Source organism: Drepanopeziza brunnea (assembly GCF_022702325.1).
Source record: "Drepanopeziza brunnea f. sp. 'multigermtubi' strain 214-2 chromosome Unknown ctg19, whole genome shotgun sequence".
Classification (NCBI taxonomy): Eukaryota; Fungi; Ascomycota; class Leotiomycetes; order Helotiales; family Drepanopezizaceae; genus Drepanopeziza; species Drepanopeziza brunnea.
The window spans coordinates 2,197,863-2,218,419 of NW_027094082.1; the positions used below are offsets into that span (position 1 = coordinate 2,197,863).

The 20,557-nt window shown below is 50.0% G+C and overlaps 6 protein-coding genes across 7 annotated transcripts; 4 read left to right on the forward strand and 2 right to left on the reverse strand.

The window, feature by feature from the left end:
- Positions 1-45: 45 nt before the first annotated feature.
- On the forward strand, positions 46-2,442 carry L3040_009411 (uncharacterized protein; the record flags this gene model as incomplete). Of its 2 annotated transcripts, none has more annotated exons than XM_066155953.1 (1): positions 46-2,442. In XM_066155953.1, one exon carries the CDS (start codon positions 46-48, stop codon positions 2,440-2,442), a length of 2,397 nt encoding a protein of 798 aa, XP_066010228.1. The 2 variants fall into 2 exon arrangements, with proteins under 2 accessions (XP_066010228.1, XP_066010229.1); XM_066155954.1 differs by having other exon boundaries at positions 877-2,442.
- A 292-nt stretch (positions 2,443-2,734) lies between these two features.
- L3040_009412 (uncharacterized protein) lies at positions 2,735-3,675 on the forward strand (the record flags this gene model as incomplete). Its single annotated transcript, XM_066155955.1, has 3 exons — positions 2,735-2,957; positions 3,143-3,392; positions 3,462-3,675. The coding sequence occupies 3 exons, from the start codon at positions 2,735-2,737 to the stop codon at positions 3,673-3,675; spliced, it is 687 nt and encodes a 228-aa protein (XP_066010230.1).
- Positions 3,676-4,357: 682 nt separating this feature from the next.
- On the forward strand, positions 4,358-5,830 carry L3040_009413 (uncharacterized protein; the record flags this gene model as incomplete). Its single annotated transcript, XM_007297724.1, has 1 exon — positions 4,358-5,830. One exon carries the CDS (start codon positions 4,358-4,360, stop codon positions 5,828-5,830), a length of 1,473 nt encoding a protein of 490 aa, XP_007297786.1.
- Positions 5,831-6,295: 465 nt separating this feature from the next.
- L3040_009414 (uncharacterized protein) lies at positions 6,296-8,689 on the reverse strand (the record flags this gene model as incomplete). The annotated part of the gene is made up of 6 exons (XM_066155956.1): positions 6,296-7,174; positions 7,222-7,629; positions 7,680-7,705; positions 7,753-7,875; positions 8,597-8,616; positions 8,670-8,689. 6 exons carry the CDS (start codon positions 8,687-8,689, stop codon positions 6,296-6,298), a joined length of 1,476 nt encoding a protein of 491 aa, XP_066010231.1.
- A 752-nt stretch (positions 8,690-9,441) lies between these two features.
- On the forward strand, positions 9,442-11,045 carry L3040_009415 (uncharacterized protein; the record flags this gene model as incomplete). The annotated part of the gene is made up of 3 exons (XM_007297722.1): positions 9,442-9,800; positions 9,865-10,719; positions 10,778-11,045. The coding sequence occupies 3 exons, from the start codon at positions 9,442-9,444 to the stop codon at positions 11,043-11,045; spliced, it is 1,482 nt and encodes a 493-aa protein (XP_007297784.1).
- Positions 11,046-11,990: 945 nt separating this feature from the next.
- On the reverse strand, positions 11,991-13,900 carry L3040_009416 (uncharacterized protein; the record flags this gene model as incomplete). Its single annotated transcript, XM_066155957.1, has 2 exons — positions 11,991-13,080; positions 13,158-13,900. The coding sequence occupies 2 exons, from the start codon at positions 13,898-13,900 to the stop codon at positions 11,991-11,993; spliced, it is 1,833 nt and encodes a 610-aa protein (XP_066010232.1).
- Between the last annotated feature and the right edge of the window lie 6,657 nt (positions 13,901-20,557).

Below are 20,557 nucleotides of genomic sequence, written 5' to 3' on the forward strand. Positions count from 1 at the left end.
TTGAAAAAAACTTGATCGAATCTTATTGCGGCAGGATTGAAAATTATGAACGAGGACAAGAGGATAGGATGTGTCGGAGACGAGGAGAAAGCCGAAGCGTGCTACATGGATCAAAATCTTCGGAAATTGAGCGACAGATGGGAGGATAATAGGAGGGAAGAGGTTGAAAAGAGGGAGGAGGACATGACGGCTCTAAAGGGAATGTCAGTGGTAGGATCTTGTCTGGCGCTGATCGGATGGGTCCTGTTCTTCTTCTCTGGTAAAGGTTCAACAGACGTGCAGTCGGTTGGAGCTTCAATCTTGGACCCTTACGCGCACCAAGTCTTCGAGATCGTGCCTCGACAGGATGTACCCTGCCTCAGCGTCTCTTTTTCCACACTGCCTCCGCCATCTGTGGATGCGCTTGCGGCACCGCCTTCGGATTCCTTGCCATCTTTGGGCCTCGTATCGAAACCTCTTCACTCACTAACAAGAACGGCGGGTACTCTCCCGACGCCCGTACCTAAGCAACAAGTCTTCCAGCTGGATCCGCCAATCCTGGGCAATGGACGAGTCTTTCTAGACGACGGCGTTGGAAACGCAACAGCAGGAGAACAAACAGCAGCTGGCCGCAACCAAACCACGTGTCAAGTTACTTTGATGCAGTACGAGTTCAAAGACTCCTTCGGGAAACCTTTCGTTGGCGATTACACGCCACCAGCCTGCATGGAAGGAAGCAACACAGTCATGATGAACATGACGGTACACAGCTTCGGTACACAGTTCGACCGTCTGGCAGTCATGTATTTCGGAGACACGGAAGCATTCCGGACGTCGACGGCGGAGCCGAAGCAATCGGGGATCTCGTGGACGTATCTGAAGGACATGTCGCACATGATGGCGATGTGGAAGACGTCCCAAAAAGTTATTTTTGATCTGCCGAATCAGACGACTGACACTCTCACTGGGACGTACATCACAACCTTGACTGCGACTTTCTTCACGGCGAAACAAGCTATTGATCCGGCGGATATTATTATTCCAATCTCGGCTGAGCGGGGGTACGATTCTCAACCAAGCGCGTTCACTCTCTCATCTGGACCTGGGTCATCAACTGTTCCCGCTGGATCGATTCCGCGAAACGTCAATAAAGCCATCGTCACCGTCGCTGCGACGGGACAGGGTGACGAGGAGTTCTGGTGGCAGAATAGTCTGTCTTCCGCGGTAACCACATACAACTCATCCGGTGGCACCCTGTTCGGCAACAGCTCGTTTCGAGAAGTCCAACTGATGATCGATGGTCAGATGGCGGGAGTCGTCTGGCCGTACCCAGTCATCTTCACCGGGGGACTTGTGCCTGCCTTTTGGAGCCCCATGGTCGGTACCCAGGCATTTGATCTGGCCGAAGGAGAGATAGACGTTTCTCCCTGGCTAGGGATGCTCTGTAACGGCGAAGCCCACACATTTGACATGCGAGTTGTCGGCCTTGCGGACGACGCTGGAAAAACGGCCGTACTCAGCGAAGGCGTGGGCAGTAACTGGATCGTCTCTGGCAAGATATTCATCTGGACGGACTCGGACGAGTCATCCATCACGTCCGGCCCCAAACCCACAATCGAAGGCTCATCACCTGAGATATCCGTCTCCCAAGCCGTAACACAGGACTCGAACGGTGGAAACGACACCCTCGTCTATAGCACCTCCGTGCACCGCACGCTTACCGTTACTTCGAACGTCAAGACCGCAGAGTATCCCAACGGTCGAAATATGGTGTGGACGCAGATCCTCAGCCACAACACCAACAACTCCTTCTCCTCCCAAGGAAACAACCAGTCAAACTCTTTGATGACGACAGGCAGAGATGTCTTCATGAGGGGGTTCGAAACGCCCTACAGAAATACGTATCAATACCCACTCAGCGTGAACTCCACCGGCACCGCCCTCGCAGACGGCGCAAGCCGCTTCGACACGCAGATTATCCGTGGCCGTGCCGTTGAAGTTGACGGCCAGGGCGTCGCACCAACTGGCCTGCAACCGTTCGCCGAACTGGCCAACAGCGCCGACCTTGTCAGAACACTCAAGGGAAAAACGATGGTGGAGTCACAGGCCGGGAACGCGACTCTGCTGCTGACAAGAGGGAGTGGCGGCGTTGCGAGCGCGAGTGGGACTTTCGGGACGCTCAAGGGCGAGGCGAGGATGGGTGGGCGGAGTGCGCAGGGTGTTATGGGCATGGAGCGTGATACGGAACTCTGGTATCGGATGGTGGGTGTGGTGAACGGCACGGTGCAGGAAGACGTAGAGAGGATTAACAGGAAAGGGGTGCTGGCTGGGTTTAATGTCGTTGATGATACCCCGACGAACTCCTCAAGTAGTGGAGATTTCAATGCAGCAGCTACGGTTGATGGGAGGATTGGGAGGTTTCTGGGCCGTGGGAGGTTCCTAGATCAGATAATGGCCCGGTAAGCTTTCATGGTAACCGTGATGTAACTTTGAAGAAATATATATATATATGTACAGCCTAATACTTGCTCCCGTTGTATGCAAAAGAACAAATATCCCAAATAGGTTTCGGACGCTTCGTTTAACGTAAACAAAATCTCGGCTGTGAAGCTTTGGTGGCACAAATCACGTGGCTGTGACGGGTCCTAAGCGAGCTCTGGGTAACCTTCCTCCAAGCATCAACCGCTCTTTGCATTTCCCCCTCCCCCCTAACTTCCTTATCTTACACCCCTATTCCAGTCTCGCAGTTTTCAAGATGAAGAACACGCCGACACCGATCCGCATCCTCTGTTTCGGGGACAGCCTGACAGACGGGTACTGGATGCACGGGATGCACCGGGCGCCGTACTCCGTTACCATGAAGAGGATTCTGGAAGAAAATCTAGGGGAGAAGGCCCAGATGGGATTCGATGTCGATACGAATGGTGTTAGTGGGCAGCTCGTCGTGAACGGGTTCAGGGAGCGGATGGGGAATTTATGTTCGTTACGACCTGGATTCGCTGCCAACCTCTCTCCCCTTTTCGGAGTAACTCTCGACTGGGCTTATCCTATTTCCGCGCTTCTTTTTACGTGCATGTTATTTGTTTTCCCTCGAGTTTTCCTTTCACTGGTATGCATTTTTTGATCGCGTGTCTTCCATGGCTCACATACACACTGCTCTAAGACACCGCAAACACCACCAGAGAAGGCCCCTACGACTGGGTCGTCTTTCTCGGTGGTACGAATGATCTCGCCTTTAGCGTTCCTCCTGATAGGATCTACGACGAGATCAAAGCTACCACCGATCTCCCGCTGTCGACCGGAGCCAGGGTCCTCCTGCTGACCGTCCCCGAATGCAGTGCCAAAAGCGAGACATTGGATCGCAACAGAGGGGAGTTGAACGAGCTGCTGAAGAGGGATATGAGGGAGGGCGTGTGAGTGTTACTTCCCCTGTCCGAATCACAAATTTTCATAGATGGTATCGCTGACAAGAGGCTATCCAGATACTCGCTTGATCTGCATGCCAAGATTCCATACCACGCTCTGGATGAGGATGAGAGGAAGAAGATCTGGGATGATGGCTTGCACTTTACCGCCGAGGGGTACGAGCGGATCGGCGAACTGGTCGCCGAGCGTCTGATCGGCATTCTCAACGGTACCGGAGAGGGGGAAGGTGCTGCAACGGAGGCCAATGCGCCAACGATAACTCGTAATTGACGTGATGAACACCGCAAGCGGTAGATTCCTCCCCGGTAGTTTAATACCTGAATGAGAGTACGATAATCTGTACCGTCTTATTGATCGAAGTGAACAACACACCTATAACTGATACGGATAACGGCATTGCGGCACTAACACACAAATATTGCTATATTATCATAAAACCATATCGATAAATTTCTATCCACGAAATTGCCAGTCTCGTCTCCGGGCGCCTAAGGGAGAATCCTATTCATATCAGCTCGGATTTTGAGCAGTATCCGCTATCTTTCTCGCTTTTTTAAAAAGACTTGAGGTTTATATAATTTTGGATTTGCGCCAGATGGATAATAAGTTAGAAGCTTGGATGAAATAAAATTTTCCATAGTACCCATACACATCTCCCCGGCAAGATAGATAGTTACGAGCTATATATATTTAGATATCCTGAATATATATGCGATATGGCGCCCTCCCCCTCCCCCGCCCCATTCCCCCACCTTGACCCCCAATAAATAAACAGTCCTATTAAAATTCTGCCCCTTCTCACCGCCTTAATCAAGCGAACCCCGCGAACCCCTCCAAACAAAAATATGTTTAAAAAAAAAACAGACACCCTGCTCTCCAACACCTATACACATCACGGGAAAAGACAACAATAACAACGACGATAAGAACAAAAAAAGAAGCAGCAAATACAATGGACGACCCAGCCTTCGCCACCACCGATACGGATCTCACCACGCAATCCATCCTTCTGGCGTCCTCCAACCACGACCTCGCCGCTCTGAAACCCCTCCTGCGCGTGCCCGGAAACGCAAGTGTGCAAGATCCCGAGACGGGGTTCACCCCGCTGCACGCTGCGATTTCGGCGTGCGGGCCGGCCGCTGCGTCAATCATCGAGAGCGCTGGGAGAGAAGGACGGAGTGGGGAGGAAGGAGAAGGGGGAGAGGAAGTCGATGTCGATATGGAGAGGGCGAAGAAAGTGGTCGAAGAGCTGTTCTTCAGCGGCGCGATATGGAATGATCTCGATGCGAATGGCGAGACGCCGGCGTGTCTGGCGTGGAGGCTGGGGAGGATGGAGCTGTATGAGATGTGTGTGAATGCTGGGGTGCGGGCGGAGTTGCTGTTGGGATTGATGGAGGGGGGTGGGTACGAGGTTTTGGAGGGGGAGGGGAGTGATGAGGAGGAGGGGGAGGCTGGTGAGGGGTTGGATGTCGATGTCGATGTCGATGGGGATGTGGATGCGGATGGGGAGACGCAAGTGCCAGCGCGAGATCCTGGTGCAGAGGGTGCGAAAGGCAATAGTACCGCTGCGAACAAGGGAGATGAATCTGCCGCTGAACCCAGACGGGATCCTCCCTCCAAAACATCGCGGGAAAATGGAGGAACAAAAACAGAAACAGAAGCAGAAGCAGAAGCGGGAAAGGGAAACGGAGAGAAGAAGCAAGACGTTAACTCCGCCACGTACCTCTCCTCTGCCCTGACCTTCACCCAAGACGCTCTCCTCGACGCCGACAACAACGGCGTAATGATGACTTGGGAAACGTCCATCATGCGCCGCACCGTCGAGCTCCTCCTCCCCGCCCCCAAACCAGGCGGCGCTCGCATCCTCAACATCGGTTTCGGGATGGGCATCATCGATCGCCTCTTCCGCGCCACGCTGCCCCTCACCCACCACATAATCGAGGCACACCCCACCGTGCTCGCCCGTCTCTCCTCCGACACCACCTCTGATTTCGGCCCCGCGTGGGAAAAATCTGCGCCCGCCAGCGGTGACGGCGGCAGCTACAAAATCCACGCGGGGAAATGGCAGGACATCTGCCCTCTCCTGCTGCAACAAGGCCAAGTCTACGATGCCATCTACTTCGACACCTTCGGCGAGGATTACTCCCAGCTCAAGCTCTTCTTCACGGAGTTTCTGCCGGGCCTGCTGGATGCGGAAGGCAGGTTTGGGTGGTTCAATGGGCTCGGTGCCGATCGCAGGGTGTGCTATGATGTTTACTGCAGGGTGGTGGAGATGCATCTGTTAGACGCCGGTTGCGATGTTGAGTGGGAGGATGTAGAGGTGCAGGGGCTGGGCGAGGAGGGGGAGGGGGAATGGAAGGGGGTGAGGAGGAGGTATTGGGTATTGGACAAGTACCGCTTACCCGTCTGTCGATTTCTGGGGTAGCGTGGGATGTGATGGCTGGTGGAAGGGGGAGAGAATGAAGGGAAGGCTGGAGCGAGATACCCGAGTTTGGCTTCGGCGTTACTGAAAAGCTGCATAGATTATTGAGGCATATGCCAGTGGCATGTCGACGCAGAGTGTACCGCACTTAAAGTGTCAGGTTGCGATGAGGGGGCGCAAGCGAATCCATGAATCTGGATAGGATAGAGAGCTAGACTAGCTGGTGTCACCTACCAGGCAAGATCGTTTGTGCATCTATCTGCAAGAGATGCCAAGGAGGGGGAGCGAGCGAGCGAGCGCGCGCATGAACGAAGAAGCTACCCGCGGTTCCTTTCCCTTTCCCTTTCCCTTTCCCCTTCCCTGCCTCTATCTGCTCTGCATCGCCCATCGTAAACTTCCCTATTTGCATTCCTCCCCACACAAGTAAACCACTCCTCCTTGCTCCGCAGAGGAGACGAAAGGAAAGGTCTACTTGAAGTTCTCCGGGTGCAAAATCCCTGCCATGTTCCCCTCCTTCACGCGCTTCAGCGTCAACGCCGCAATCAATGCAGCACCAACTCCGCTCCCGTCCTCCGCAGCCAGGATCTCAATTGGGTCTTCATCCTTGCTGCTCTTCTTCGGGGCCCAGTCCAGAATCTCGCGCAAGGCAGCGGCGCCACGTTGCTTGAAGTGCGGGTACTTGTTGAAGACGGACCCGTCAGCGCCAACGTGGCAGCTGTCGTAGCCTTTCTTCTTGGAGATGGCCGCGACACCGCAGGCGGACAAGCGGGCGGCACGGGTACCGATGAGTTCTGCGAGGCGGCGGACGAGCTCCAGCTCTGGGCGCGTGGCGGTGATGCTGAGTCTGTTTGCAAAGAGGTCGCCTGTCTCTTGCAGGTTCTCGAAAGGATCTTCTTCGATGGCGGAGAGGAAGGAGGAGTCCAAGGTGTAAGCTTTGCGGAGCTTATCGATGTTCTGACCTTCGAAGATGTGGACTTCCTTGTTGTCGTGGAGGTCGACCAGAGCAAGACGGAAGAGCTCGCCGAGGTACAAGCCGGCAATCATCTTCTCGAAGGCTTGTTGTCCGGGACGGGGGGACTCCTTGTCGACGATTACGTCGTAGGGGGTACGGGGGAGGACTTTGTGCTCGTTATCGAAGGCACCCCATTCGCAGTTGATGGCCATTGGCGTGTCGGGAGGCAGGTTCATGTGGGCGAGCTTGGGGATGGAGCCGCAATTTTCCATGTAAGCCGCGTTGCAGCCGGTGCCGAAGATGCAACCGATCTTCATCTTGGTGTCGGTGTATGCCGAGGCAATCAGGGTTCCGGTGGTGTCGTTGATCAGAGCTGTGAGTCTGATAGGCACGCCCTGGATTACGTTAGGGAATTTATCTCACAGGTGCTTGGGGTGCTTACTCGCTTAGCAATGGCCGCCTCGAACATGGGCACGACGTTTTCTCCTTCAACTCCGTCGATGTCGAAGCCCTTGGTCCAACGTTGCAAAACTCCATGGTCTACGTAGTCTTGGGTGGCGGGGTAAGAGAAGGTAAACCCGAGAGGAAGGCTACCCACTTTCTCATTTCCATGGTGGTGCTCAATAAATTGTTGAAGGCAATCCGCAATGTACTCCCACAGTTCTTCAGCGTGCCCAGTTTTGAGCTCCTCGGGCATGCGGTACTTGCTCTGGATGATGTCAAATTCACCTTGCTCGTCGGTCAAGATGATCTCGCAAACACGAAGGTTGGTTCCGCCCATATCTAGAGCAAGGAAGGTGCCCTTCTCGTGTCCATCTGGGAATGCCATACACCATGTTGGGTTCATGGGCTGGGTTGATTAGTCATAATTCTTGTCAGTCATAGGTGTATGCTGCTTACGATGCTTCCACCCTCAACGGTAAGACCTTGTATGTATTAGCGTTACTCGTGATGAAAAGGCTGGGTTACAAACCTTTGGTGAGCTCATTAACGAAGTGATCGGTGATCTCTTTCAGCTTGGCCTTTGGAACGGTGAACAGATCTTCCAGTCTCTTAATCTCCTGCAAAAGATCCTTTGGCACATCGGCCATGGATCCTATAAAACTCGTCAGCAAAAGCCCATGATGATATAGGCAGGACGTCCGCAGAACCAAACTTGAGGTAGCCAGCCACGATGGTAGCACACTCTATGCCACTGGCACGTGAGGGCGTTGAATTTGATAGGTTGCTTTTCTTCATCTGATGACCAAGGTGTGTGGAATGCTTATGGAGGCACAGAGATGACGCAGGGATCATGCTATCTCCCCAACCTTAGAGGTGAGTGTGAGATGAGATTGATGGTACCCTGTTTTTCGATCTCAAAGATCTCAAACCCGAGAGCATGGAATGGAGAGTGGGGATTTGACCTTCAGCGGCTTGGGATTCTCGTTGTAAGGGGTGCAACATTTTGGGAACTGGCCAGCCTATCTGTTGTGTAGTGGTATGTCGAAGTTGAGATCGAAGTTGTAAGTATTGGGTTTGGAGTTGCTTGGAGTTGCTTGGAGTTGCTTGGAGTTGCTTGCTCCAAGGAGGAGGGATCCTCGTACAAGTAGTCGCAGATACTGGTCGGACAGCCTCGCAGTGAACGACGGTAGGAAAGAGTGAACTGGTGATTGCTCGTCTGCGGCTGCGAAGAGCACCAATACCGACAAGAGCATGATCCATCGGATGGTGAATAGGAGGAAGTCACCGGAAGGTCCACGTGATGGGGAGATACGAATTCAATGAAAGCAAGGCAAGACGAGACTAAACCGATAAAGCAGTAAACAAATCAATACCTTTGCGAGAAGGAGGTTTGCTACATACAGTCAGCCGGGCTTCACTCAATTGGATCATCACTTGATCGCTTACCGAGGCCCAAGTCCTACCATTTTGATATCTGAATCTCGGTGGTGAAAAGCTGGAGCTGGAGCTGGAGCTTTATGAGGGGTATAGCTATAGCTATCGCGGGGTATGTGTAGATGGATGGAGAGAATTGAAGAACAGAAGCTCAGTGTCGTCTGAAAGATTCGAGTAGGGGTATCCGAGAAAGTACGAAGAGAGAAACCCAGAGGAGGGGAGAGAGATAATTGAAGTGATGAGAGTTCGATTGAAGCTTTCCGTCCGGAGTTGGGTTGATCTGGTCTGAGGTCTGAGTGGGGGGGAATGAGCTGGAATGGTGGGGGCTTAGTCATCTGGTCGATATGTATATCACGTGACGTGACCCATGGATACGTTTTAAGCTAGGCATAACATGATTGATGATAAAGTCTAAAAAGTTATCATCGACATCTTTCTTCTTCCTCTTCTTCTTCTTCTTCTTCTGACCGAGTGTTTGTTTGCTCGGTTTTTTTTGGTGTCATGCGGGTTTTGTTCCCAGCCAAAGCCTAGCCACAGTTAGCGAAAGCCACAGTGTGGCTAAGGTCAGTGTGGCTGAGGATGAGGATGACCGCAGAGAGGACACATCCAGATATCAATGAGAGGCTTGGAAGTCGTGAGCTCGAGCTCATTCTAGACGATTGTTGATTTCACCTTACCAGCGCCGACTGGACTGCCACCACCACCTACCCACTCTCCAATTCAAATCCCGCTCTCTTTTCTTCCATCGATCCCTGAAACGGCTGGCTTGTCTCGACTCTTCAAAATGTGGCCTTTGGCGATCGCATCCGCCGTCCTGTCCTTCGCGTCCACGTCCACAGCCCTCTTAGCTGAGGGAAATGTCACCCAACCACTCACCTCGCGATTGATCCTGCCCAAAGGCTTTGTCCCGCCGCAGGACTTTGAAAATGTCAATCTCGTACGTCTTATCAACCTGGAGAAGAGCTACCCTAGGGAATCCACCAATGTTATGATCGAGAATGTGGCCAGCTCGCCCAAGGATGAATACTACCTGCCTTTCAAACCTCGGCAGATGGAGACTCTGGCGGCGTTGGAAGTAAAGGACCAGATGAACCCAGATGGAGACTTGCTCGAGGTGCAAGCCGTGGACTTCGACCCAGCGAGGTAAGGTTGGCAGGCATGAAGAACGAAGCTATCTCGGGCAGGCGTCTGCTAACATACGGCTCAGTGAAATCCAATTCTATCGCATCCGTCTCCCAGAGCCTCTCGCCCCGAATGCAAGACAGACTCTCGGCATCACCTACTCCTATCTCTCCGCCCTCTCTCCCCTTCCTGCCGCCATTGAGCAAAGTGACAAACAATACCTGGTCTACGAATTCTCGGCATACTTCCAATCACCCTACGAAACTCGGAAGCAGGAGACTGAGGTCAAGCTCCCAGGATTGAACGTGCGTGAGTATACCATCATGCCAGCATCCTCGGACAGCCCGGAGTCACCGCGAAGGCAGGGCTCAAAGCTCACATACGGCCCGTACTCTGGAGTCCCCGCTGGAGCTCACGAGCCAGTATCCGTCCGATATGAGTTTACCAACCCACTGATCCACGTTTCCCGCCTGGAAAGGGACATCGAGGTCAGCCACTGGGGAGGAAACGTGGCTTTCGAAGAGCGGTACACCATGCACAACCGTGCCGCCAACCTCACCAAGCAGTTCTCGCGTGTGGCCTGGGCCTCGCAGGCATACTACAACCCAGCCACTACCGCTCTCCGGGATCTAAACTTCCCCTTGAGGGTGGGAAGCTTGACACCCTACTTCACCGATGTTATTGGAAACGTCTCGACCTCCCGATTTAGGAGCAACAAGCGCGAAGCCAATTTGTTGATCAAGCCGCGATACCCTGTCTTTGGAGGATGGAACTACCCATTCCGCGTTGGCTGGGATGCGGACCTCAAGAAATTCCTGCGAAAGTTGAAGACGGGCGATGGCTACGTGTTGAACGTGCCTTTCTTGGAGGGACCCAAGCAGCCCGAAGGAGTTGAATACAAGCATGTGGAGCTCCGTGTCATTCTCCCCGAAGGAGCCGAGTGCGTTCCCCGATGCCGTGTTTTCTGGCTCTGAAAACCTATACTAACTATGCCATAGGAACGTGCAGTACAGCACCACCGTCCCTCTCGTCAGCGCCGGCATCTCTCTCCACCGGACCTTCATGGATACCACCGGCCGCACATCGCTGACGCTGACGGCCCTCAACATCGTCGACGATGTCCGCGACCGCGAGCTGATTGTCACTTACGACTATCCTCTCCTTGCGGGCCTGAGAAAGCCACTCGTGATCTTTACGAGCTGTGTAAGCCTGTTCTTGGCCGCATGGGCGATTGGAAGCTTGGACGTGAGCATTCGCGGGAAGTAGAAGTAGGTAGAGAGGGATACGGGTATCTCTGGGATTGCAGTGTATATACTATTATGTAGAATAAAAAAGGTTGGCACTTTTGGTTTTTGGTCCTGACAACCGTGTACCTCATCTCGCTACTCGGTCACGCTTTTGATTAAATATGAACCAAAGACGCAAATCAGAACATGCCATGGTTAGCTCACAAGCGTCGCGAAGCGGATGTTACGGTTTATGTTCCTCGCTTTTTCTAGACGTTCAAGAAGCTGATTATATTTTAGACACTTTCTCTTTCTCTCTCTCTCTTTCTCTCTCTTTTCTATATTATACATAGTATTCATATATATCTATATTACTCATATATATCTATACATCTATATAAAACCCTCGAATCGAAATTCATGTATATACACATGCATACATACACATGCATGAATGCATGAATGAGATGGAGGTAGCTACCAAATCAAATTACATTAAATCAAATTACATTAAAATACATTACATTACATTAAACTACTATTACATTAAACTACTATTACATTAAACTACTATTACTCTTATCAATTACCTATCCATCCATGTTCGTATACATGCGTAATGAGATAGTGTCAGTGGTATAGTGCAGTGTAGTACATAGTATATCGGGCGTGCGATTGTGGTAATAAAGACAGAGAGAGCCTGGTATCATGCGAAATGCCAAATGCCAAATGCCAAATGTCAAAGCAAAACAGAGAAGAAGAAAAGAGAAGAAGAGCATACCAAACGTCGCTGTCGCTTATGCAGATCCCCCCCCCCCGCTTCCGTCCTTGGCTTTTCCTGTGCTGTTCATCCAAGCTAGTAAGTAAAAACTCCCGGTTCCAGTCCCATTCCATGCCCTTACCCCGCGCCGCCCCGCTATGCTATGCTGTGCTGTGCTGTGCCATGCTATGCTATGCCGTACACTTTTCTTATCCAGACATCTACTCAAAACCCAAGTTCGAACTCCTCCATGATCTGTTCGTACAACGTCCTCTCATGGTCGTCGTCGTCGTCTACAACACCGATGCTGGTCGTCCCCGCCCCCGGAAACAGGTATTTCTGCTGCTCCCCGAAACAACTCGATGGCATCGTGTCCTTGATGGGAGGGGAGGCGGGCAAGTCCTCGTCATCGCCGCTGCTGTCCTCCGAGTACTGGGTATCCGAGGCCGACGAGGAGGGGATCCTGGGGGCAGAACCCAGGTTGTCGCTCCACCTTCGCGATGTGAATTCCGAGAGGTGATCTAGCTCGTCATCGTCGTCAGCGTCGGTAGTGTTCATCACGAACGAGCTCAGGTTGAATTGCGTGAGGGGGCCTGTGCCGACGTTGTCGGGAGGTGGAACTGGTGTATCTGAGGATGATGGCCCCCCATGCTGCTCTTGGCTGTAGGTGAATATCGGCGTGGAATGATCCTGCGCGTCTTCCTCCTCGCCGCTGCCACCGAGCCACGACCACTCTTCCAGGTCGACGGTTTCTGGCTGGCTGCTTTCCGCGTCGAACGACCACAGGTTCTCCGGAATCCAGTCGCTCGGCGCCGGCGCGGGTGTCGGGGCTGGGGCTGGGGTCGGGTCCAGGGAGTAGGCTTCTCCTGATTTCAAGGTCGCTGATCGGGTCTTCTTGACCGTACGGTGGATCGTGCGGTCTCCAATCGGAAGCACGATGATGTACTGTCTGACTTCCTCAAGGAACTTGACGCTCTTCGTCCGGGTGCTGCGTGGTGCGAGAGTTGGGATGGGCGAGATGAACTCGACGTGCTGAGAAGAGGACTGATGATAGCTCAGCGGAGATGCGTCGCGGAGGGAACTGCCTTGGACGACGGCCTCATTTGCAGTGAAGGTGGGCAGTGAGCCTCGGCATAAGATCTCAGCCATGCTGGGCTTCTTCAAGATCGGAGTCGGAGACGCCGCACAGGGGTTTGATTTGCTCTTCGGAGTCCGGGTATCAGGTGACTGGTGCGACCCCGAGGGGCTGCTGGTGGTCGTAGTAGTTCCAGGGAAGAAAGGACCCAGCAGACAAGTATCGTCGCAGTTCTTGCTCCTGCAGGCGGGTGTGTTAGTCTTCAGCCGACGCGAGAGATGCAGCAGGGGACGGATATCGATGGCAGCTTCACGTACCAGTTGATCGTCTGAGGTGATACGGTCTTGCAGCCGAAGCGCAACTTTGACCAAGTCCGCCAGGACGCATTTTCCAGTCGGGCGACAGCATTGTGTCGTTTCCAGGAGGCATGGTCCAGCTTCTCCTTGGCCTCCGCCCAGGTTCTGCTTTTGGTCACGAGGTGCCTCCAGGATGCCGAGACGTCCTCTTCCCGCCATTGGTGCAGCAGGTAATTGACGTTTCCAAACGGTTGCAACGAAATGGACGAGCTATCTCGGCATTCAGGCATTGGCAATGGCCCGGAAGCGTCTGTCGCTGTCGCTGTCGCTGTCGCATCCCGTTTGACCGTATCAATCGTGCCCGGAAGCCCGGAGATGGGGTAGTCCTCCACAATCGGGGTCGCGTGCTCCGGCCTAGCAAGTCCAAGTCCGGGGTGGATATCGTCGTCGTCGTCGTCGTCGTCGTGGTCATACGAAGGGAAGTCGATTGACGTGTCTTTGTTGCCGGAGTTCCAATTGAGCGTGAACGACGTCTGCACCGAAGTGGTCAACGTCGTCGACGTTCCGTCGTTCCATTGGAAGTCCTCGGGCTCACTCTCGCTGGCCTCGAAGGTCTGGCTGTAGGTCCGTCGGTACTCCAGGGTTTGGTGATGGTGGTGACATTGCACTTTCTCGCCCGACTCGGTCACCTCGCCCGGCGCTCGATACAGCACAATGTCTTCCCACTCGAAGTACTCGTCCTGGGGCATGGAGGTGTCGTCCATGTTGCTGTGCTCGGCGATGTCTCTCTGGTGGGTTGGATCGCAGCAGAACGGTCCCCAGATCGACAATGAGACGAGGGCATGGCCAGGATGAAGAAAAGCGAAATGTGGGGGGGGGGGCGGGCGGGAGTTATATAGATATGGGTGTTAGATATATATAGATCTAAATGTCGATCTACCGGTATATCGATCTATACATGGATAGATGTGGATATATCTATATGTATATATATATATATGTGGGTGTGTGTGTGTACATATATATATATATATATATATATACCTTATTGATATGTCCAGAGGTGACAAGGAAGAGGAGGGAAAGGTTTGGATGGCCGAGCACCGTGAGAATTATGTATGATGTGTGTATTGGATTGCTCGGAGGTTTTGTTGGGGAGAAAGCAAGAGAAAAAAGGGGCCTTCCTTTTTTCCCTCCCCCCGGGCCCCCGGGTCGGCGTCCGGTATCCGAGGGGTTCAGAGGGTTGAGAGGTACCGCTAACCGACCTAGAGAGCTTCGAGGTACGCTCAGCCACAAGTCCCACCGACTAAGGTACCGCCGACCGGTACCTACTACCTACTACCTACCTACTACCTACTACCTACAGTACCGGTACCTACTACCTACCCAACTACCATGACAGGCCACAGACCCCGAGCAGGGCTTCCCTATAGCCGCATCCTGAACATGTCAAACCCTCCTCGTTACAATCGTGCTCGCTCGGTCGAAGGTCAGCGCGTCCATGTCGACTGTGTGACCAAGTTTCCATCCGACTTTGCATGAAACGGAGGGAGTGCAGGTCTGAGGTGAGGGAGAGAGAGAGAGGTTTGTTTGGGATATAAAAATCCACACCTTTACGACAAACAGACAAACAGACAAACAGACCGACAGTGATCATCCCGACAGCATACATCACGTGTAACAATCATGTGAAATGGGAAGAAGACGCCGTTCGTCGCATGGCCCGGCACGACATGGCATGGCGCCTTCCGCATTCGAAACTATTATTCATTGGACTCATGGGAAGAGACGGGGGAGACTGTACGGGAGTCGAGATGACGATGGGTGACGCCAGGTGGTGGGGAAAATGGAGGGGACGAAAGTGGAGATGAATGGGATTGTCAAATGTCCAAGGTCAGATGACTTCATCGGTGGAATTGGCATGACGGACTTGGGCGATTTGGTACGGAAGATAGATATTTATAGTATGTCATTGTATCCGTAGTAGGTAGTTGCGGTAGAGCCGGTGGGTGCCTTAGTAGGAGGATATCCCCAATAGTGTGGTCTTGGCCATCATGTCATCATGTGCTCTGGCTCGTGGAAGTAGGTCACGTGATGCTCGCTCGCTCGCTCGTAGATCCGTCACGTGGACGTTCGTTCGTTCGTTCGTTCGTCAACCATTCGGCCTTCACAGCCCTTCAGCCTTCCTCCCACCTGCAATCCTCTCTACCAACCCCAACCCCAACCCCAACCCCAACCTCAACCTCAACCTCAATCCATTTCTCACTTTTCTGCCTCGAGACAAAGGTACCGAACCGGAAAAAAAGAGAGGTCCATGATAACAAGCCACCGAAGGCAACGGCAGAGGACGAGGCAAGCATGCAAGCAAGCTGTTGCACAAAGGCCAGGCTTCCCTCCTTCCTTCACTCAGGATCTCGAACGAGACCGGCTATCCTGACCTCGAGACGACGAATGCTTGGAGCCGAGGAAGAAACTCGCCGACGACTCGTCTCGATCAGATGTCGGCGGTCGGCGGCCGGTCAGCTAGCTAGCACTTCTCGCCAGCAGTAAGCACTGCTGCCCGAGGACAGTTTCCTCGTACTTTGGATCTTCTCTCCGGGGCATTCCCTCGAGCTTTCAATCCGATTCTTGTCTGATCTTGTCCAGCGCTATAAATAAACGTGTCTTTCACGAGGGGCAACATGTTTTGAAAGGGTCATGCTGTCGATGCGCGAATGTTATGCGTCTGTTGTACCTGCTGCAACGCATTTCATGTGTGTCTCACATCCGCCCGATTGCAACATGAAGCACCACCGACTGCCCCGATCACAGTCTGGTGCAGCATCCGCACGGCCTTTCCTGTTGCCAATACTAGGCTGTCAATCGTATCTGACTGGGGCTGTGAGCCGAAAACCTGGTGAGGAAAGCAACAGCGAAGTCCACGATGACAATGTCTCGCCGCATTTCAGAGACAGTTGACCATTTCATGGCACCAGAGGCCATAGAATCAACGACAGCTCTCCCCTACCCTCCCATTGTTGTCCATCTTGTCCATATCTACTTCTTGGTCATGCACAATCGGCCCATTAGCACAGATCAGCCATCAGAATTCATTAGCATCTTCAACCGGGTCTCTCCAACAGGCCGGCGACCTCAAGCCGGACATCCCAAATGCCAGACCATTTTCCAAGTGAAACAAAAACCCCCGGAGCATTATGAAAGTTGTGGATGTACCAAGCTCTTCTACCGAACAAAGGACGGGTGTGGTGATGGATCTCGCCACATGTGGTTCTTGTTCAACAACGTGGACTTGAAGCTTTTTTGGCACCATTGTCTCCTGCATTTGACTCAGCTTGGACCCTGGTAACTGGATACTGGATCTGGCTCTCGTGTCCCACCATGAGCCTTCCAGAATATTTCCTTTATGGCCCACCTTGTTGACTTTTCTCCTTTTTACCTACGCCCAGGATACTCGCGGAGCCGGGACGGAGAGAAAATTCCCTCGATGCCTTGAGAGATTTTCGGATTCGCTGCTCTAAAGTGATTTCTCTTGTGTTCATGCTCAGGAAAATATACTTATATAAAGCGGGATGGCTGAGCCTACCGATGACTTTCACTTTCGTTATTGGAGACTTGCAATCCCCTTCTCCAGGAAAATTGACTATACCTGGACTCTGGACTCTACAGTTACTACCAATTGCCCCTGTACCGCTTTACACTATCTTGCGACTGACTACACTATTCATCTCTTGTCTCTCAGCCCTAAGTAGCCCATTATCCAACGCACTCATTCCTCTACCACACACAATTCAAACTTTCTTAGCATCGCTTTAATGTGCATGAATTCCTCGCTCTGGTAGCTGGTTATACTGGCCTTCACTCTCGCATCGCCTTTCCCAGCTCCAGAGGGGTTGGTTTCCGTCATTGTCTCTAACGCTGGTGTGTCTACCGAGAACACGGTGAGAATTCACAAGATATTCATATACACTCCCAAGCCTCACGTATACTACTCTTTTCCACCACAGGTTCCCGATAGCTACCTCATTGTACAAAAGTCCGAGACTCTCGACGCCGATACCAATCATTTTCATAATAAGATCGAAAGGCGACTGCTTAAGGAAAGGGCCGAAAGTATAATATCGTTTTAAGGGTTTAAGACAGAAAATATAATTATTAATATCAAAGGGTTAAAACAGCTTGCCAAGTCGCTTTAAGTAATTTTCTTTTTCCTCTTTTATACTCTTTACATAATTAGCTCCGCAAAACCACTCGAAAGTAAATCGTTTATATAAAGAGAAACAAACTCCTTGGCTTTCATTTCCCCCCTCAACACCCCAACACAAACACCACTACGCGCCCGCAAACCCAGGCTCTCGCGACCACCAAAGCCAGTACAATAGCCACCCCAACGAACCCTGCCCGGGGTCTTACCCGCACTTCGCGTCAAGCCCGTGGCCTCCTTACTTCCATCATCGACGTCGACGCCCTCTAGTGCAGTTTGTACCGCACGTACCTCAAAAGATTGGCCTGCTTGCTTAATTTTTCATCGCCCTCACGACGACGACGACAAACATTCCCACACTGCTCGCCCGCAGCGGACGGAAAACAAACAAACGTTGTGATTGAGAAGGTTAAAGCGCTAGAGGTATAGAAATGAGGATTTCGCTTACGGTGTGCGAGTGTGCGAGGGTGAATGCGAATATTTATTAAGGACCTGTCGGTGTATGTATATATATATATATATATATGTGTGTGTGTGTGTGTGTATATATTAGGATCTGGAGTCTGAATTGGGGGTTTACGATTGTTTGGAATGAATGAATACTTGCTTGCTTTTAGTATTGGCTTGTAGAAGGAAAAAAGGAAAAAGGGAGGGGGAAAAGGGTTTACTTTTTGTGGTATATATCTCTCGCTATCGGTGATGATGTCTTTGTTGCATCTTTTCTTTTTCTTTTTCTTTTCCTTTTTCTTCTTCTTTTTCTTTTTCTTTTTCTTTTTCTTTTTCTTTTTCTTTTTCTTTTTCTTAAATTTCTTTAAAGCTTTATAGCAGTAGATTGTTTCTCCTAGAGGGTTTATTATATTCTCTCATATGCGCTATCTAAGAGCGTAATCGTCGGCTCGCTTAGGTGGGCCTCCTTTCAGCCTTTCAGTCTTAGTCGGTATAAGCGACTGCGGATCGGAAGCGAGTGCGGATTTTTCGAATGTGTTAGAAATTTTTGTATATTATAGCAATTAATTACTATTACAACTTAAAATTATTTATATGAATAATTAATCTGCGATTATATCTTCTTTCGAAACATCCGAAATCGTATCATTTGATAAAACATTTAACTATCGATTGCTATTTTCAAAGTCTGATTCGTCTTTTACTTTACGCAACGAATCGTTTGAATCTCTACTATTATAAAATTGAAACTATCGCTATCGATATTAATACTAGAAAAAGGAAAAACATCTTGCTTTAAAAAAGGGTCTCTAATAGTATCGGTTATAATTATCAGATCATCGTTATCGTAAGAAAGTTCGGGTTGAGAAAGAGTTGGTCGAAGAATACTTTTTTTACGAGGCCGCAAAATTTGACCTTTAAGAAGTTGTTGCATCTATCAAATCTCTTTCGAATCGAGAATTAAAATGAGCATTGTATTATCGTCTTTAATAATTAAGCTTATAGCAAAGCGTTTTCGTATAATACTTTTACGCTCGCGCTCAACTATGCGATTCCTTTACGATATTTAATATCTTTTTCTTCTTTTTAAATCTTATCGACGCGTTGTTATTTTGCAGTAGATTCAAGATTTTCTTTACTTTGCTGCTTAATAGCAAGCTTGTTATCGATTAATAATACGATTTTAAATGTTTCGGAAAAAGATATGCTCGTAAATTAATTATTTATATAAATATTCTTTAGTTAATTATAATAGTAATTGCTATAGTATATAAGAATTTCTAATACATTCGAAAAATCCGCACTCGCTTCCGATCCGCAATCGCTTATACCGACTAAGACTGAAAGGCTGAAAGGAGGCCCACCTAAGCGAGCCGACGATTAAGCCGCAGTATGCATGCATGCAAGGAGCGAACGAACGAAGACGCTTTGCTTGCTCGCTTGCTCGCTTGCACGCTCGCACAGCGGCTCTCCTGCTTCTAGCCTAGGACTCCCTTTGTTGCCTGACTAGTAAGTTCTAGCTCTGAGGCTTTTTTTTTTTTTTTTTTTTTTTTTTTTTTTTTTGACTTGGGTGAGCGTGTTTACCTTCCCGTCTAGGCGAGCATTCGTTCGAAGTTTGAAGTTTGAAGTTTGAAGTTCGAACTTCGAACTTCGATGTGTGTGTATTTATGTGTATATGTATATGTATGTGTATATGTATGTGTATGTGTATGTGTATGTGTATGTAAATTCAGCTCGGCTTTGATGATGATGATGATGATGTGTGTGTGTGCATGTGTGTATGTGTGTATATGTGTATGTGTATGTGTGTATGTACGTACAAGCTGCTTAACCAAGCAAGCCAATCAATCTATCTATTACTTACTTATTTACTTACTTACTTACTTACTTACGACCTACCTCCTTTCCACTCACCTAATTGCTAACGCATACATAGAAGTAGAAGTAGAAGTAGAAATATGAATAAATCTCTTTTCCACTTCGCTTTCGCACCGTACCGCACCCGGAAACTCTCTCTCGCTATGTCTTTTTGGGGGGCTTGGATTTTTTGGGCTTTGGTTTGGTTGGTTTATTTGGGGTTTGGATTTTAGGGGGGAGGAGGGGGGAATAGGAAGGGGGGAGGGAGAAAGGGAAAGAGAAATTGAGAAAGAATTAAAGATAAAGAAAGAAAAGAAAAGTAAAGAAAAGTAAAGCAGAGCCTAATTCAAATAAACAGAGGACAGAGGGATGGTTTCAGAAAGGCTGTTTACGCTCTAGAATCTAGGATACGAGAGGACTTTTTTTTTCTTTTTCTGGAAGATATATATATATATATATATATATTTGTGTGTATAGACAGATAGATGTATACAGCTTGTTATTTTCAAGAGCGTTGATTGATTAGAGGAGATGATGCTGTTTGTTCATATATATGTTTATATATATATATATAGAGAGAGAGATATATATATATATATATATAGAGAGAGATATATATATATATATATAGAGATATATATATATATATGAGGGAAATAGAAAGAATTTTTTTTTTCTTTTTCTTTTTACCCTTTTCAATTAAACAGAGAGTTGGTTTCGGTACCAAAAAGATTCTTTACGATCTAAGAGACGGGACGACTTTTTTTTTTTTTTTTTTCCTTTTGGGATGTATACGCTGCTTTTTATTTTTAAGAGGGTAGATTGAAGATTGAAGGAGATAGGTACTGTTTGTTGATATATATATAGATATATATATATACACATACATGTATATATATACATGCTTTCGCTTATC